The sequence below is a fragment of the Hyperolius riggenbachi genome, chromosome 11 (genome assembly GCF_040937935.1).
Source record: "Hyperolius riggenbachi isolate aHypRig1 chromosome 11, aHypRig1.pri, whole genome shotgun sequence".
Lineage (NCBI taxonomy): Eukaryota > Metazoa > Chordata > Amphibia > Anura > Hyperoliidae > Hyperolius > Hyperolius riggenbachi.
In genome coordinates, this window is record NC_090656.1 from 33303957 (window position 1) to 33322980 (window position 19024).

The 19024-nt window shown below is 45.9% G+C and overlaps 1 protein-coding gene across 3 annotated transcripts in view; it reads left to right on the plus strand.

Annotated features, from left to right (window-relative positions):
- Positions 1-6663, plus strand: part of ADAT1 (adenosine deaminase tRNA specific 1) — a 46527-nt gene extending 39864 nt beyond the window's left edge. For all 3 annotated transcript variants that reach the window (XM_068259921.1, XM_068259922.1, XM_068259923.1), the window contains one exon: positions 5686-6663. In XM_068259921.1, the coding sequence (XP_068116022.1) occupies positions 5686-5818 (133 nt within the window). In that variant the 3' untranslated portion in view covers positions 5819-6663. The remainder of the gene's footprint in view (positions 1-5685) is intronic.
- The last annotated feature ends 12361 nt before the right edge of the window (positions 6664-19024 follow it).

The window sequence follows — 19024 nt, forward strand, 5'->3', positions numbered from 1 at the left end:
CCAGAAAGTTCTGTTTTACTCGCAGGTCATGGACCCTCAAACAAAATGGGAGGTGCAGAAGTCTCACTGTGAACTACAGGAATCGCTTGCCTCCAGTGATTACTTCTTTAATGGACAGGTCCGGTGGTTGGAACTACTTATCCGGGGTTCCCTCCAGCCCCTGGCAGCCGATTTGTCCCTCACCGCAGCTCCGGTGTCCCGAGGTCCCCCTCCGTTGCAGATGGCCACCTCGCCAGGTCAGCATCGTCTGCAGCTGCACGAGCGCTCAGCTCCACCATGTACAATAGCGCTTCAGTAGCCGAGAGCATTCTGCGCAGAATTCTCCCGGCCACGTAAGCACTATCGCCAGCGGTGGGGCTGTATGCTCGTGCAGCTGCAGAAGATGCAGACCTCGCAAGGTCGGCATCTGCAACGGAGGGGACCTCGGGACACCGGAGCTGCGGCGAGTGACATATCGGCTGCCAGATGCTGGATGAAGCTCCGGGTAAGTAGATTTTAATTTATTTTATTTTTTCCTTGGATGTTTCCACTAAGGTCGTGCAGCTAAATATTAGGCGAAGGATCCTATCATTTTCAATTCTTATTTGTACTATTAAAATGTACTCCCAGAATAAAAATGGACAAAAAGGGATAGCACAACTTATTCGTTTGGTGCAATCCTTTTTTGCACATCTTTCTTCCAGAAGTACATTTTTGAAATGTATATGGGTGTGGACTACGTGTTTCGTGGCCATAAGCCGATTCGTCAGATCAATAACGCTCCTAAAATTGGTGCCTTTTTTTTCTTGCATGATCTTTTTAGTCTTGTGGAGCTCTGAATAATGCGTGTAGCTATTTATGAAAGTAAAGGTACACTTTGAGCGCTTTTCAGAGCATTTAGGGAGCGCTTGAAAACGCTAGCAATTTCCAAAAACGCTCAGCTAATGGTAACGGATGTGCCAACTTCCACTGGAGCGTTTGCGATTCCCAAAATCGTAAGCGCAGGACATGCAGCATTTTTTTAGCGTTAGCGCTTCAATGTAAAGTCTATAATCACTGGCGTAATCGCTCTTCAAAACTTGCACGGAGCGATTTTGCTAGCGTTTTAAAGTTAATGTACACTGTAACAAAATTAAAAATGAAAGGACCAATCAGAGTTTAAAACGCTAATCGCTACACAACCGCTGGCAAATTGTTTACACTTTCTAAAATCGCTCCCTAAAACGCTCATGAAATCGCTTACAAACTGCTCATACAAAACGTTTGCGATTAGCGATAGCGTTTTATAGTGGGTTCCAGGCCTCAAGCTGTTTACACAGGCTGACAGAAACTCGCCTGAGGCAGCTTACGATGACAATGTGTGCCCTCCAATGCCTCAGCCAGCAATCAGCCTGGCAGATCTACTTGGCCAGTCGACAGCCGGGAGAAATGTCCCCCCCCCCCCCCCCCCCCCACTTACCACACACCTGTGTGGTGTAACTCCTGTTCCACTCCATCCCCTACATAGCAGCGGAAAGCGATGCATCTGTACAATGTCAGCCCTACAATGTTCTCCTCAGGAACGACTCCTGATCCATGCTGGGTGACGGACCTTGTACGTGTGTTGAGACTTAAAGGACCACTCCAGCAAAAAAAAAATAGCAGTTAAATCTGACAGAACTGACAGGTTTTGGATTAGTCCACTTCCTCATGGGGGAGTCTCAGTGTTTTCTTTGTTTTCAACAGCATTTCCTGAATGGCAGTTTAAAGTGTACCCCCCCCCCCCCCCACCACCACCACATACTGATCGCTTTCACGACGTCTTCCTCCACTCCCTTGTTCTCCTGGTAGAAGCCCTGGCGGCTTGCCCAGTCAGCACAGACGCAGTTCGCCTACGATCGCACCCCCGTCTCCCACCCGCGGCTGGGAGCTTTCTGCGCCTACTTAGTAGTACTGCCCTCTGACTGGCCAAGCTAACGGGAGGCAGAGGAAGACTGCGTGGATTGGTGTGTGTGTGTGTGTGTGTGTGTATGTGGGGGGGGAGGGGGGGGGGAATTTGGAAATAAGGGTGCATTTTTTTTTCTTTTTTCAGTTTTGCAACCATCACTAATTACAAGCCCATAACTTAAAAAAATAACATTAATTTACCCTCTTGACAAATATTAAAAATTTCCTAAGGTAACTGTTAGTTTTTGTTTTTTGTCTTCTGCAAAAAAAAAATTATGTAGGTGTACACACACGGGATTGAGCCAGGGCGTAGATATACAAGGTGCAGTAAGTGGTTAACTGCCAAACTAGTAGCCAGCCTCTCTACTCAATTGCATACTATTTGGCATTTAGACTTAACTGCTGTTCAGGAAATGCTTTTGAAAACAAAAACCCTGAGAATCCCCCATGAGGAGATGGACTAGTCCAAAACCTGTAGGTTCTGTCAAGTTTCAACTCCTTACTTTTTTTTTCCCCGCTGGAGTGGTCCTTTACATCTCTATGGTTGTGATGAGGAGATTTGTACCTGTGGTGACTGATTCGCTCATTCAGCACCAGGTATTCCATCTCCTTTGGGTTGATTTTTCTCTCTTGAACATTAATAATGTGCTTAGGGCGGAGTGAAGGTCACATTGTGCAGAAGAGGGTTTGGCGTATGTTGTGAGGGCCTGAGAGTATCTGTCCCTCATGGCAGTCCGAGCTCTGTAAACACAGCGCAGGAGATTTGGGCGCAGCCGGTGCCGCCATAGGCCGTAATAGGAAATACGGCTATAGCGGCGATCAGTGATTAATTTGGGCGCCGTCAGAAGATGGAGCACAAATTACTCTAAAAACACTGTACTTCGGCCACCAACAATAGCTGGAAGCCGAATTACGTCTTTCCCCGCTATCCATGGCAGCCTGGAAGGGGAATAGTATTTAGCGCCACCTTTCAACGGCTTTACCCTGTGCCCATATCTCCCAGCGGCAGTTTCATAGGTATGCTGGCAGTCACCAGCACTCTCTGTGACACAGAGCCGCTAATCTGCGTATCGATCCGGGTTATCTACCTGGCCTGGCAGCAGATGGCAGGTTCTGTACACAGCCAGGATGTAGGGCGTCCTTCCCTGGGAAGGCAGCTGGTGACGCAGGAAGTGGGGGTGTCTGTCCCTGGGAAGGCAGCTGTTGACACAGGATATGGGCCTACATCTCTGGGAATGCAGCTGTTATTAGGGTCACATTTGGGATATGGGCAGAGTCGGTACACATTGCTGCAGTGCAGCTGATGGCAATAAAGGCTGATATCTGTTTATGGCCTCCTGTGTAATGATGTGCTGTGCGGTTATCTGTATACATTACAAGATCACTGGCCCACCCTGAGGACTTTGTTCCCTCTCTACAAAATACACCACACATTTTACAACACAGCAATATGATGGATGCCCGAGGCCTGACTTATCGCTACACTCTACCTGCTTAAACCTTCCCATTCAGTAGCAGAGACAAATGTTCCTGATGGCTTTGGGTGATACAAGTGTCCCCGATATCACTGACCTTATTACTGGTCTGCTGCTGTTATTCTATTGTCGCCCCGGCAACGCTGGTCTCTCTCTTCCCCTCCCCACCACTTGGCCGATCAACTTCTGTACAGGTAGTAGTCCTAAGTGATCACCTGCAACAATCACTAATGGGGTGACATATAATAAGTGTGACTATTAGGGCCGGTTTACACTGGTGGTAAATGTGGCTTCTTCCGCAGGCAACAAAAGCACGATCGTCTGCCGCTCCATTCAAATGAATGGAAGCATTTTTTTACATGATGGTGATAGCTTTTGGCATTGTTCGTGTGGAAGCCCCGAAGGTAGATCCGGTCATCTGGTCTTGGCCAGCCCTTCTAAGCAGATGTTTTCTAAGAGTTAAAGTGGGGCTCTAGACGGGGATGCCAAATTGAACTGTCGGTGTTCATTTTAGCGCTGCAATCTTATAAATGAATGAAGAGTATGTTACATGTGTGTTTGTGTGATGCCCATATGTAGGCAGTAGTATAATGTGACCGGCTAAAGAATATTCTTAGGGACCAGTCACCACAAAGCTTCTCCTCACTTTGTTCCAGAACCTCCCCCCCTCCCCTTCTCACTCTTTATTGTTCAACTATAATTCCCTCCCCCTTCCAGACAAGCTGAGCTGTTGGTCACCTGCCCAGCCATTACAAATGCATGTTCATGTGTGTGTATGGAGGAAAGGCAAACTATTTGTTCCTATTTTCCTGAAGTTCAACTTTGACAGTTCTGATGTTTGTGTTCAGCATTACTTTAATTGTGGTGGGACTCAGCTAAGTAACAAAAGTGTAATACATTAGAGAACATAATGTAAAAAATGTGAAATCACATGCCACTAAGAAATGACTAACCACTAGTCAATATTCTGTGCTACTGTGCACTGAAGTGCTGAAAACATCTGCGCTAACAGGATAAGCAAGAGAAAAGGGAAGGAACACTATAGTGTATATTCTGGAAGCACATTCTTTAAGCTCGCATAAGCATATACTGCAGCTAGTTTACTATTGGTAAAGTAAAGGCTCAGAGTAACAGTTTATACTGTATATACTGGGGCAGCAGAGATCAGCACACACTGCAACTTGTTTACTATCAGTACAGGCACAGAGTAGCAGCTTATTGTACATACTGGAGGTAGCAGAGATCAGAACACACTGCAGCTTGTTTACCATCAGTACAGACACAGAGTAAGGGCTTGTTCACACCAAGGGCATTTTTGCCGTTTTTTCAAGCGCAGGCGATTTTCGAAATCGCCCACAAAACGCTTGTGCAATAAAGCTTCTATGAGAAGGTTCATATCGGCACGTTGCACCCGCTTTGCGGTCGGCAAACTGGTGCCTGTACCATTTTTCAGCCGATTTTGCCTCAATGGAAAGTATAGGAAGAGTGCTAAACGCTCACAAAATCGCTATGTGGGACGATTGCGTTCACGTTTTAAAGAATAAATACATTGTATTTATTCTTTTCTGGGTCAAAGAGTTCACTTCCTGACATGCGTCAGGGAGTGAATGAAAAAAAACCCTCAGGAAAAGTACTTAGAAAAGTGCTTTTTAAAAAAAATGCAGCGCGCAGTGGAGCGCCGGGAGGGGTGGAAAAAAAACAGCGCACAAACGCAAAACACTTGCATCTGCGTTTTTGTTTTTAGGTGTGAATGAGGCCTAACGGCTTTTATCGTACATACAGGAGGTAGCAGAAATCGGCGCACACCGCAGGGAGTTTTTTTTTTTTTTTTTTTTACTCTTCGCCTATACTGATAGTTAAGCTATCGGAATAGGCAAAAACTAACACTTATATTGTACTGAAAAAGACATTAATTAATGTAAGACCATTATTTTACTGATCAGGACCCCATTTTTAAACACAGTTACACTTTTAGGGAAACAAAGTGCACCTCAAGTGACATTTTCCAAGATGGCTGCCACATCTGCTACTAATGGGCACTATGGGAAGGTAAGGAGAGAAGCTTTGACTGACAGAGCCGTTATCCTATAATATAAATAATATGAACACTTGCTGTGCTCTGATGGATCAGAGCCTTACAATTATCGCCTGACTCATTCCATGACTCTGCAGTTGTGCAGCACACCAGTGACTGTAGTTAGTGTAAGCCCTGCAGAGGAATGTGTGCTTTTCTCTATTCTGGAGTATTTTTGTTGTTTTGTGGGGAGGTATCCTATAATCCATGCATGGCTTCATCTGTCCACAGGGATCGGGAGCTGAATACATACAGGGAATATAAGGAAGCTGCTGTGTTATACCAGACAGCATGGAGACAACTGCGAGAACAAGCATTCACCTCCTGGGTCCAGACTCCTCGAGATTTCCTCAATTTCACCTGAGGCCGGTTGTGCCTTTGGTAAATACAGTCCGTGCCGTGCCTGGACTCCAGATAATGGCTGTGCACAATCCCCATACCCTCGGCAAATACCGTTCATGCCATGCCCGGACTACAGATGATGGCTGTGTGCAATCGCCATACCCTCTGCAAATACTGTCTATGCCGTGCCCAGACTCCAGATAAAGGCTGTGTGCAATCACCATTCCCTCAGCAAATACAATCTGTGCTGTGCCCAGACTCCAGATAATGGCTGTGCACAATCACCATACCCTCGGCAAATACCATTCATGCCATGCCCGGACTTCAGATAAAGGCTGTGCGCAATCGCCATACCCTCAGCAAATACCATCTGTGCTGTGCCCAGACTCCAGATAATGGCTGTGCGCAATCACCATTCCCTCAGCAAATACCATCTGTGCTGTGCCCAGACTCCAGATAATGACTGTGCGCAATCACCATACCCTCGGCAACTACAGTCCGTACCGTACCTGGACTTCAGATAAAGGCTGTGCGCAATCGCCATACCCTCAGCAAATACCATCTGTGCTGTGCCCAGACTCCAGATAATGACTGTGCGCGATCACCATACCCTCGGAAAATACCATCTGTGCTGTGCCCAGACTCCAGATAATGGCTGTGCACAATACCTATACCTTGAGTATAGACCGTACTTGTGGACCCCAGATAACAGGGATCTTAGTGTCCTCTGTCTTCAGATACAACCAAATATTTCAGAGAATACTGTACAAACTCTTCTCTTGCTATAAGTCCATTTCTGATCCTGTTGTTTTTTGTTGTTGTTTTTCTAATGTATGATATATAAATATATGATCTCTGGCCCATGAACATTTTGTCTTTCTTTGTGTTATGTGTAACTAGCTGATGACCCGGCTGGATGTATTTGTTTGGTGGCTTTGCCCACGTTTTCTAACCTTAACACATTGAGTTACTACTCAATGACCAAGTTTGTGAGCTTTCGAGTTTCTCGGCATCCATAATTAAAATTTTTCCATAGAAATGAAACAAATCTGATTGGCTGTTTGTGGCTCTGCCCCCTTTTCTGACTGTACCAGGTTTGAGGCCTCTGCTATTAACAGTGCAAGAATGGCAACAATTTAAATATTCCCCTTGAAATCCAATAGGTGAGTTTTGATTGGCTGTTGTAGGCTCCACCCACTTTACTGAATATAAATCCCAGTGACCAACTGTGCAAAGTTTAAGAACCCTGCCATTAAAAGTGTAAGAATGGCTGCAGTTTATAGTGAACTAGCTGATGATGTTTTTGCCTCCGCCCACTTTTTTTGTAACCTGGACACAGTCACTCAATATCCAATTTTGTGAGCTTTGAGGTCCTTGACACCAATAATTTGTATTTTCCCAGTGACATGAAACAAATCTGATTGGCTGTGACTCCGCCCCCTTTTCTGATTTTGTACCCCAGTGACCCACTGACCAACTGTACCAGGTTTGAGGCTCGTGCCATTAACAGTGCAAGAATGGCAGCAATTTTAATATTCACCTTAAAAACAGGTGAATTTTGATTAGCTTTTTAGGCTCAACCCACTTTTCTGAATATCAGAAGGGCTGCAGTTTACATTTTCCCAGGGAAATCTGTTTTTGACTCCACCCACTTTTTGTAATCTTGACACACACAATTACCAAGTTTTGAGCTTTCGGGTTCCTGGCATCAAAATGGTGTGAATGGAAGCATTTTATCCAGCAAAGAAATCTGATTGGCTGTTTGTGACTACGCCCCTTTAGTGAATTTGAACCCCAGTCACTCAATGACCAAGTTTATGAGCTTTGGGGTCTTTGGCATTAGTAACTTGCAATTTCCCATTGAAATAAAACAAATGTGATTGGGGTTTAAATTCTGAAAAGGGGGCAGGCCACAAAAAGCCAATCACATTTGTTTAATTTCAATGGGAAATTGCAACTTACTCATGCCAAAGACCCCAAAGCTCATAAACTTGGTCATTGAGTGACTGGGGTTCAAATTCACTAAAGGGGCGTAGTCACAAACAGCCAATCAGATTTCTTTGCTGGATAAAATGCTTCCATTCACACCATTTTGATGCCAGGAACCCGAAAGCTCAAAACTTGGTAATTGTGTGTCAAGATTACAAAAAGTGGGTTGAGTCAAAAACAGATTTCCCTGGGAAAATGTAAACTGCAGCCCTTCTGATATTCAGAAAAGTGGGTTGAGCCTAAAAAGCTAATCAAAATTCACCTGTTTTTAAGGGGAATATTAAAATTGCTGCCATTCTTGCACTGTTAACCACCCTGGCGTTCTATTAAGATCGCCAGGGCGGCTGCCGGAGGTTTTTTTTGTTTCGTTTTTATAAAAAAAAAAAAATCTATTACATGCAGCCAACTGAAAGTTGGCTGCATGAAAGCCCACTAGAGGGCGCTCCTGCCGCGTACTTCTGATCGGCTCCTGCGATCAGAAGTAACAAGAAGGGCCACGATGAGCGGCCCTCCTTGTTTTGCTTTTCTCGTCGCCATGGCGACGACCGGAGTGACGTCATGGACGTCAGCCGCCTCCGATCCAGCCCTTAGCGCTGGCCAGAACTGTCTGATCCGGCTGCGCAGGGCTCGGGCAGCTGGGGGGACCCTCTTTCGCGCTGCTCGCGGCGGATCGCCGCAGAGCGGCGATCGGGTAGCACACGCGGCTGGCAAAGTGCCGGCTGCGTGTGCACCTTTTTTATTTGAAGCAAATCGGCCCAGCAGGGCCTGAGCGGCACCCTCCGGCGGTAATGGACGAGCTGAGCTCGTCCATACCGCTAAGGAGGTTAATGGCACGAGCCTCAAACCTGGTACAGTTGGTCATTGGGTCACTTGGGTACAAAATCAGAAAAGGGGGCGGAGTCACAGCCAATCAGATTTGTTTCATTTCACTGGGAAAAATTATTGGTGTCAAGGACCTCAAAGCTCACAAAATTGGATATTGAGTAACTGTGTGTCCAGGTTACAAAAAAGTGGGCGGAGGCAAAATCATCAGCTAGTTCACTATAAACTGCAGCCATTCTTACACTTTTTAATGGCAGGGTTCTTAAACTTTGCACAGTTGGTCACTGGGATTTATATTCAGGAAAGTGGGTGGAGCCTACAACAGCCAATCAAAACTCGCCTATTGGATTTCAAGGGGAATATTTAAATTGTTGCCATTCTTACACTGTTAATAGCAGGTGCCTCAAACTCAAATTTAGAAAGGGGGCGGAGCCACAAACAGCCAATCAGATTTGTTTAATCTCAATGGGAATATACAAATTATTGATACCAAGAACCCCAAAGCTCATAAACTTGGTAATTGAGTTATTGTATATCAAAGTTAAAAAAAAAGTGGGCAGCGCCAACAACTACTTTTTTACATGGGAAAATATAAACTGCAACTATTCTTACACTGTTAACCTTCCTGGCGGTAACCCCGAACTCAGTTCGGGGTAAGCCGCGCAGGAGGTTTTCTCAGGCCCTGCTGGGCCGATCTGCGGAATTTTTTTTTTTTTCTTTTGCTGAACGCAGCTAGCACTGCGCCGCTGCAGAGCCCCCCCCCCCAGACCCCTGCGCTGCCTGGCTTATCAGCGCCAGGCAGCGCTAAGGGGTGGATCGGGTCTCCCTTAGACGTCAGTGACGTCATCCCGCCCCGTCGCCATGGCGACGGGGGAAGCCCTCCAGGAAATTCCGTTCTTATCGTCGGAGGCGATTGGAGGGGCTGGGGGGATGCCGCTGAGCAGCGGCTATCATGTACGGTAGCGAGCCCTAGGCTCGCTACATGATTTAAAAAAAAAAAAAAAAAATCAAAAAAACAGCAGCGCTGCCCCCTGGCGGTTTTTAATAGACCGCCAGGAGGGTTAATGGCAGTGTTCTCAAACTTGGCACAGTTGGTCACTGGGTGACTGGGATTGATTGATTTTCAAGTGGATTATATTTACATTGCTACCATTCTTACACTGTTAATGGCAGAGGCCTCAAACCTAAAAGTCATTGGGAGACTGGGGTCCGAATTCACTAAAGGGGGTGGAGCCATAAACAGCCAATCAGATTTGTTAGATTGATTTCAGCCATTCCGTTATTGGCAGGGTTCTAAAACTTGACACAGTTGGTCACTGGATGAATGGGATTTATACTCAGGAAAGTGGGTGAAGCCAACAGCCAATCAAAACTCACCCATTGATTTTCAAGGGGGATATTTACATTGCTGCCCTTCTTACACGCTTAATGGCAGAGGCCTTAAATCTGGTACAGCCAGTCACTGGGAGACTGGGGTTTAAATTCTGAAAAGGGGGCAGGCCACAAAAAGCCAGTCTCCCAGTGACTGGCTGTACCAGATTTGAGACCTCTGCCATTAAGTGTGTGTGCGCGTGTGTGTTTATATTTTCCCATGTAAAAAAGTAGTTGTTGGCGCTGCCCACTTTTTTTTAACCTTGACATTCAATAACTCAATTACCAAGTTTATGAGCTTTGGGGTTCTTGGTATCAATAATTTGTATATTCCCATTGAGATTAAACAAATCTGATTGGCTGTTTGTGGCTCCACCGCCTTTCTAAATTTGAGTTTGAGGCACCTGCTATTAACAGTGTAAGAATGGTAGCAATTTAAATATTCCCCTTGAAAATCAACAGGTGAATTTGATTGGCTGTTGTAGGCTCCACCCATTTTCCTGAATTTTAATTCCAGTCACCCAGTGACCAACTGTGAAAAGTTTGACAACCCTGCCATTAACAGTGTAAGAATGGCTGCAGTTTAATTTGACTAGCAAAATATAGTTTTTGGCTCTGTGTAGCAGATTACACATTGTTACAGTAAAAGCTGTTACTGAACTGCTTCTGTAACAAAAACGCCTGGCAAACTGCTCTGAAGTAGCGTTTTTCAGAGCGGTTTGCGTTTTTCCTATACTTTACATTGAGGACGAAACGCTTCAGAAAACCACATACGTGCAGCAGGAGGCACGTTTGCGGCTGGGCAAAAACCTCAAACCGCCGGTGTGCACCATCCCATTGCAATACATTAGCCAAGCGTTTTTACAGGCAGATGCGGCCGGCGGATCGCTCCAAAAACCGCTCGGTGTGCACTAGGCCTCAATGACCAAGTTTGTGAGCTTTCAGGTTCCAGGCATCGAAAATGTGTGAATGGAAGCAGTTTATCCACCAAGGAAATCTGATTGGCTGTTTGTGGCCCTGCCCCTTTAGTGAATTTGGACCCCAGTCACCCAATGACCAACTGTAGCAAGGTTAAAGCCTCTGCCATCAACAGTGTAAGAATGGCAGCAGTTTATATATTCCCCTTAAAAACCAATAGGTGAATTTTAATTGGCTGTTGTAGGCTCCACCCACTTTCCTGAATCTTAATCTCATTCACCCAGTGACTGTGTGTGCCAAGTTTGAGAACCCTGCGATCAACAGTCTAAGAATGGCAGCCATTTAAATTTTCCCTTTAAAAATGAAAGGCTGAAATTTGATTGGCTGTGTTATGCTCTGCCCACTTTTCCTGCATTTGTAACTTCGGTCACCAAAGGACCAAGTGTGGGGACTCAGGATTGATTACTGTGAGAATGGCAGCCTTTCCCATTAACATGAATGGGTGAAAGCTGATTTTCTGTTTGTAGCTCCGCCCAGGTGTGCAGGGGGGAAGTGAGACCCCCAGAACATATCATCCCAGGTAGTATGGGATCTGTATACCAAGTTTCGTTCAAATCGAATGAGCCATTTTCAAGTGATCTCGGCACATACATACATCCGTTTTTATATATATTACGGCCAGCACCACGAAGTGTGGCCACTTCGGGTTCTGGCTGGTCAATGTGCGAACTGGCCGCTGCGCTGCAGCCAATGTTAGAAATGGAATGTTTCCCTGTGAAGATTAATGTGTTTTCTGGCCGTCTCTGGCCAAATGTAGCAAAAGTTACTTAATTGAACAAAATGAAGCCAGCGGCTTCCGTTCTCTCTCCTCTCCACCCCAATACTAGCTGCCGGGTGGGGAGGGGGGAGACATGTGTCCCCCAGAGTCGTTTGTCGCGGCAGGCAATCCTGCCGTTCCTGCAGAGCGGGTGCTGGCAGAAGCGATGTCTGCAGCCTCCCTGCTCTGCTTCCCTGCAACCACGAACGACTCTGGGGGGGACACGTGTGCCCATAGGAGAGAGAGAGAGAGAGAGGCAGGGGGAGGAGAGATAGCTGAAGGTAGGCTTCATCCGTTACATTGCCCCTAGCTTCATTTCATTAAATTAAGTAATTTTTGCTACATTTGGCCAAAGACAGCCAGAAAACACATTAATCTTCACAGGGAAACATTCCATTTATAACATTGGCCGCAGCGCATCGGCCAGTTCGCACATTGGCCGGCCAGAACCCGAAGTGGCCACACTTCGGGTTCTGGCCGTTACATACATAGATAGATAGATTGTTTTGGCTTCGCCCTCTTTTTGTAAGCTTTCGGGCTCCTAGCATCAAAAATGTGTGAATAGAAGCAGTTTATCCAGCAAAGAAACCTGATTGGCTGTTTGTGGCACCGCCCCTTTAGTAAATTTGAATCCCCATTACCCATTGATCGACTGTAGCAGGTTTGAGGCCTCTGGCATTAACAGTGTAGCAATGGTAGCAGTTTAAAGGGACTCCGAGCAGTAACAAAAATCAAAATCTGAACTTACCTGGGGCTTTCTGCAGCCCACCGCAGGTCGGGAGGTCCATTGGCGTCCATCTGGCTCTTCTCCCAGGCCCTGGTCAGAAATGGCTCCCGGCGACACTGGGCTCCTTCCTGAAAGGTGACATCAGTCGTCACCACGCTGGCCGCCTCGCGTCATCACAGCGGCCGGTGTGACAGTACTGCGCATGCACGGTTTAATCGCGCATGCGCAATACTTTCACACCGGCTGCCGTGATGACGACTGAGGTCACCTTTCAAGAAGGAGCCCGACACTCGAGCCCAGTGTCGCCGGGAGCCATTTCTGACCAGGGCCTGGGAGAAGAGCCAGATGGACGCCGGGGGACCTCCTGACCTATGGTGGGCTGGAGAAAGCCCCAGGTAAGTTCAGATTTAGATTTTTGTTACTCCTTGGAGTCCCTTTAAATAATTCCCTTGAAAATGAATAGGTGAATTTTGATAGGCTGTTGTAGGCTCCACCCACTTTTCTGAATATAATCCCAGTCACCCAGTGATCAACTGTGCCATGTTTGAAAACCCTGCGATTAACAGTCTAAGAATGACTGCAGTTTACATTTTCCCATTGAAAATGAAGTACTGAAATTTGATTGGCTGTTTTTATGCTCTGCCCACTTTCCCTGTGACCAACTGTGCCAAGTTTGGGGACTCTGGTTTTATTGCTGTGAGAATGGCAGCCTTTTACATTTTTTCCATTGATGTGAATAAGTGAAATTTTATTGGCTGTTTGTGGTTTTGCCCAGGTGTAAGGGGGACCACGACACACCAGACCCCCAGAACATAATAACAAAAGTAGTAAAGGATATGTTGAAATCAGTCAAATTCCCTTTCAAAAATAAGTTATTTTTGAATGGCAGTTGTAGGCTCCACCCACTTTCCTAAATGTAAAGGGAAATTGAAGAGAGAGGTATATGGAGGCTGACATGTTTATTTCCTTTTAAGCAATACCAGTTGCCTGGCAGCCCTGCTGATCCTCTGCCTCTAATACTATTAGCCATAGCCCCTGAACAAGCATGCAGCAGATCAGGTGTTTCAGACTTTAAAGTCTGATCTAACAAGACTAGCTGCATGCTTGTTTCTGGTGTTATTCAGATACTACTGCAGAGAAATAGATCAGCAGGGCTGCCAGGCAACTGGTATTGATTAAAAGGAAAGCACCTGTTAGTCTTACCGGTAACGGTGTTTCTGTACAGCAGCTGGGATACCCTCTGAGTGATGGCTCCGCCCATCCTCTGGGGAAACACAAAAAAGAAAGTATAAAAAGCTCCCGCCCCCCTCCAACCTCAGTGTATAAAAAGTAAAAGACCGAAACACCGGGAGAAGAGGAGCGAAGCACCTCCTAGTGACCCACTCAAGACAGAAGACAGGTATAAGGAAGTGCGACAGGCAAAGGGAGGGTAGTAGACGGTATCCCAGCTGCTGTACAGAAACACCGTTACCGGTAAGACTAACAGGTGCTTTCTCATGTCCATCAGCTGGGATACCCTCTGAGTGATAAACAAGTAACACACCCACCTAGGGAGGGACTACTGCCTGTAGCACCTTTCTGCCAAATGCCAAATCCTGTTGCGATAATACATCCACTCTGTAGTGCTTGATAAAAGTGGAAGGACTCGCCCAGGTAGCCGCTTGACATATCTGTTGAATCGAGGCCCCAGCTCTCTCTGCCCAAGATGTTGACAATGATCGTGTAGAATGAGCCTTGATGGTGGAGTGGAGTCTGAGACCTTATATGCTAGAGAAATACTTTCACAAACCCATCTCGCTAAAGTCTGTCTAGATGCCTGCTGGCCCTTATTTTTCACCGAAAAAAGAATAAATAAATGAGAAGACTTCCTAAATTCTCTTGTCCTCTCTAAATATGCCAGGATTGCTCTCCTAACATCTAAGGAATGAAATTCAGCTTCTTTCGCACAGGAAGGATTGCTGCAAAAAGAAGGTAAAACAATATTCTGGGTACGATGAAAATCCGAAGACACCTTAGGTAAGTAATTGGGATCTAAACGTAAAACAACCTTGTCTGGAAAAATGGTAAGAAAAGGGTCTTTAATTGAGAGAGCCTGAAGATCCCCCAGGCGTCTGGCCGACGTAATCACCACCAAGAAGGCGACTTTCAAGGTAAGAAATTTAAGTTCAATTTCTTCCATAGGTTCTAAAGGAGTCCTGGTTAAAACATTCAAAACTAAGGATAAATCCCACTGCGGCAAAACTTTTTGCCTTACCGGGGTGGATTTTTGGACTGCGCGAAAAAAATCCTTCAACAATCTTTCCTGTGCCAAAGGTCTGTCCAGTAATATTGACAAAGCTGAGCACTGAACTTTTAAAGTGTTTAAGGCCAACCCTTTTTCTAGACCCTCTTGTAAAAAATCTAGAATTACTGCAATCTCATTCTGATTTCTGTTATTGGAGGAACACCAAGACAGATAAACCTTCCAAGTCTTCCTATAAATCTTATGGGTAACTGGCTTCCTGCATTTGAGAAGTGTTTCAATCACTTTCTCCGATACACCCTTATTTTTTAACATCACCCTCTCAGGGTCCAGGCTGAGAGCTTGAATAGCTCCGGTCTGGGATGCCACAATGGACCCTGCTTCAATAGATCTGGTGTGACTGGTAGTCTCAGGGGTGGTTGAACCGAAAGACTGAGAAGAGTGGAGAACCATACTCGCTTGGGCCAGGCTGGGGCTATCAAAATTAGATTTGCCTTCTCTTTCTGCAATTTCTCCAACACTTGTGGAAGCAACCTGAGAGGAGGAAAAGCATAGGCTAGGCTGAATGTCCAAGGGATTGATAGGGCATCCAGCCCCAGAGAATTTGGACAATCGTGGATCGAGAAGAATTGCGGAAGCTTTGCGTTTTTTGGGGAGGCAAAGAGGTCTATCTCCGGCTTCCCTAACCTTTCCGTGACCCAGAGAAACATTTCTGGATTCAATTCCCATTCTGCATGATCCACTTCGTGGCGACTTAAATAGTCCGCCTCCAGGTTCAAAATGCCTTTGACATGGACCGCTTCTAATGACAAGAGATTTTCCTCTGCCCAAGCCAGAATTTCTGCCGTCAGTTGCCCCAGTATCATCGATCTGGTTCCCCCTTGCTTGTTGATATACGCTATTACTGATACATTGTCCGAAAAAATGAGAACATGTCTGTAAAGGATCATGTTCTGGAAGGCTAAAATCGCCTCCTTTACTGCCTGCAGTTCTCTGAAATTTGATGCTTTCTTGGCTATTGGTCTGGACCATCTCCCTTGCGCATGATGTCCCATTGCTGTGGCCCCCCATCCCCAGGCACTGGCATCTGTATGAATTCTTACCGGATCTGATTGTCTCCAGATCCTCCCTTGCATTAAATGTGTGGTTTGCAACCACCAGTGAAGACTTTGTTTCACATATGCTGGAACTTGTACTGACTGATCTAACGTTAGTTGCGACTTGTCCCACGTCTGCAACAACCAATTTTGAATAGCACGACTGTGTGCCTGTGCCCAAGGAACCGCTGGAATGGAAGCCGTCAACAGACCCAACACCTTCATTATCTGTCTGATTTCCATCTCTTGAAGCAATAACAGCTCTCTTATTGCCTCCTGAAATTTCTCTATCTTCCCTGTAGTGAGACAAATCCTTTCTCCCACTGAGTCTATCACATACCCTAGAAAAACAATGGACTGGGTTGGATTTAGATTCGATTTTTGATAATTCAGAATCCACCCCAAACGCGATAAAATCTGAATCACCAAGTCTCTGTGTATTCTGACCCTCTCCTCTGAATTGGCAAAGATGAGAAGGTCGTCTAGGTAAGGAACAATCATTATCCCCTGTTGTCTTATCACCTTCATGACCTCCGATAACACTTTCGTGAATATTCGGGGGGCCGAGGCAATCCCGAACGGTAGGGCCTGGAATTGAAAATGGTAGGTTTGCCTCTCTATTCGTACCGCAAATCTGAGGAATTTTTGGTGGGAATCTGCAATCGGAATGTGCAGATAAGCGTCCTGTAGGTCTATCGACACAAAGAATTCCCCTCCTTGTAGAAGAGACCTTACAGAGTATATGTTTTCCATCCTGAATCTTTTGTATACCAGAAACGGATTCAGGGACTTTAGATTCAGTATAAACCTGAATTCTCCGTTTGCTTTGGGAACTAGAAACACATGAGAGTAATATCCTTTTAGCTCCTGAATTCGAGGAACTGAAACAATTACTCTTTTTGCAATTAACTTGTCTATCTCCCTTATCAGACCTCTGGCTTTGATCTGATCTTGAGGAAGTTTGTTTATGAATACCCTGGGAGGAGGACGAACAGAAAATTGGGGACGATATCCTTCTCTTATAATTTTCAAAATGAACGGATCTGGTTCGATTGCTTCCCACTCTGACTGAAAATAAAGAAGCCTTCCTCCCACGGGCAAAAAGTCATTTGTTGTCTTTGGGGGGATTTGGTTTTGCAAGCGGAAACCCTCCCCTGCCTTTACCCCCCGGAAAGGACCATTTCCTTTGCTGAGGCTGATTTTTTGGCTGTTCCACTATCGGTTTTTTGAAAAGACCCTGAGGCCTACTTTTAAAACTTTTCCGCTTGGTCGGAAATTGTTTGCCTTCCTCCGCAGATCTAGAAAGGACCTCATCTAATTCTTTCCCAAATAAAAGTTCACCTGAAAAGGGAATGGCACATAACTTGTTTTTGGAGGTTAAATCACCCTCCCAAGTTTTTAGCCATAAGGCTCTTCTGGCTGCGTTAATAAGTGCCGTAGTTCGCGCTGAAATACGAACTATTTCCACTAATGCATCCGCCAGAAAAGCTACCGATTTAAGGACTACTGGCAGGGACTTCACATAATCATTTAAGTCTGAACCTGATTTAATATGGGTTAGTAAATTATCCATCCATACCCTTAAATTGCGAGAAATACATGTAGCCGAAACACCTGATAAAAAGGCGAAGGACGCCGATTCCCAAGCTTTTTTAAGTAAGAGATCTATCTTTTTATCCATGGCGTCCTTCAGGACCCCCGCATCTTCAAAAGATAGATCCGAACCCTTGGAGTACTTTGATAAGGCTGCATCCAATTTCGGACACTTAATAAATTCATTGATATCATACTCCGAAAAGGGAAACTTCCTTTTTGCTGCTTTTGGAATAAAAAGTTTCCTCTCTGGTTCTTTCCATTGTGATCCAATAATTTCTTTGATTGACTGATGGAACGGAAAAACCCGACCTGACTGTTGGGCAAGACCCGAATAAACTAGATCCTGAGCTGACAACTCCTTTGGTGTCTCAGGAATCTGCTCCGTGGCGTAAACCGCCTTTAATAATTCATTAATATCGTCTGTACTACACAAAAATCTAGACGCCCTTTTTGTGTCATCCTCAGAGTCTTCTTCTGAAAAAACATTTTCACCCTCCTCTATCTCCGAAACATATTCCCTGCCCTCCAACTCTTCCTCCTCCTCCGCCTCTTCCCCTAGCCCAGGAATTAACGGAAAAGGTACTGGCGGTAGGCCAGGAGCAGGCGCAACTGGAACTGGGGGGTTTGTAGGAATAGGGGCAGGGGAAGCAGTGTCTGCCGCAGAAGAAGGCCCTTGAACAGCTACAGTGGTCGAAGTAGAGGGTAAGATAGACTCTTTAAATTTTTCTAAAGTATCATTCATATCTTTTTTAACTGATTTCATAATGTTCTTAAAAATAGAGGATGACTCAGAAGCAACCACTGCATCTATACATGCCTGACAAAGTTTTTGCATAGCTAGAAGACAGTTTAGTGAAACATTGGCAACATTTTTTAGACCTCTGTCGCCCTGCTGAACCTGTACTAGGTCCAGACTCCACTCTAGCCTGAAAAACATAACACAGGATAGAGGACTGATTAGGATTAACAAAATCATGCATCCCTCAGAAGAAACCAGGGATCAACGACCCCCACTCACCCCACCCTCAGCGTGTGCGTGACTTGCGGCTCCGCTGGATGAGGAAGATGCCGTGGATGCATTCAGGGCTGTGGAAGCAGCAGCCGGGACAGAAGATTCCTCCATAATGCTGCACCTCCACACGCCAGGCGTTTCTCTTAAAACCACGCCGTCCGCAATGCACTTCCGGCCCGCCTCCTATGACGACCTCCGGAACTGACATCACCGCCGGATGTCGTCATAACTCCCGAAATTGTCTTGCGCAGGAGGAAGGCGGCAGCCGGACAGCCCAATCCCACCCGTGGGCGTCTAGGCGTAATGGCGGTACCAGCGGCAGCTATCCGATGTCCCCGTCCTGCACCACCTCCAGCCACCAGGTACCCCGCTCCATGACCCTCTCACCCTCCGGCGAGGCCATAAAAAATAATAAAATGGGAGCTGCTTTCTTCCGTGTGTTTCCGGACGGAAACACAAATGAACTGAGGTTGGAGGGGGGCGGGAGCTTTTTATACTTTCTTTTTTGTGTTTCCCCAGAGGATGGGCGGAGCCATCACTCAGAGGGTATCCCAGCTGATGGACATGAGAAATAAATATGGCAGCCTCCGTATACCTCTTACTTCAGTTCCCCTTTAACTCACTAACTTGCTATGAC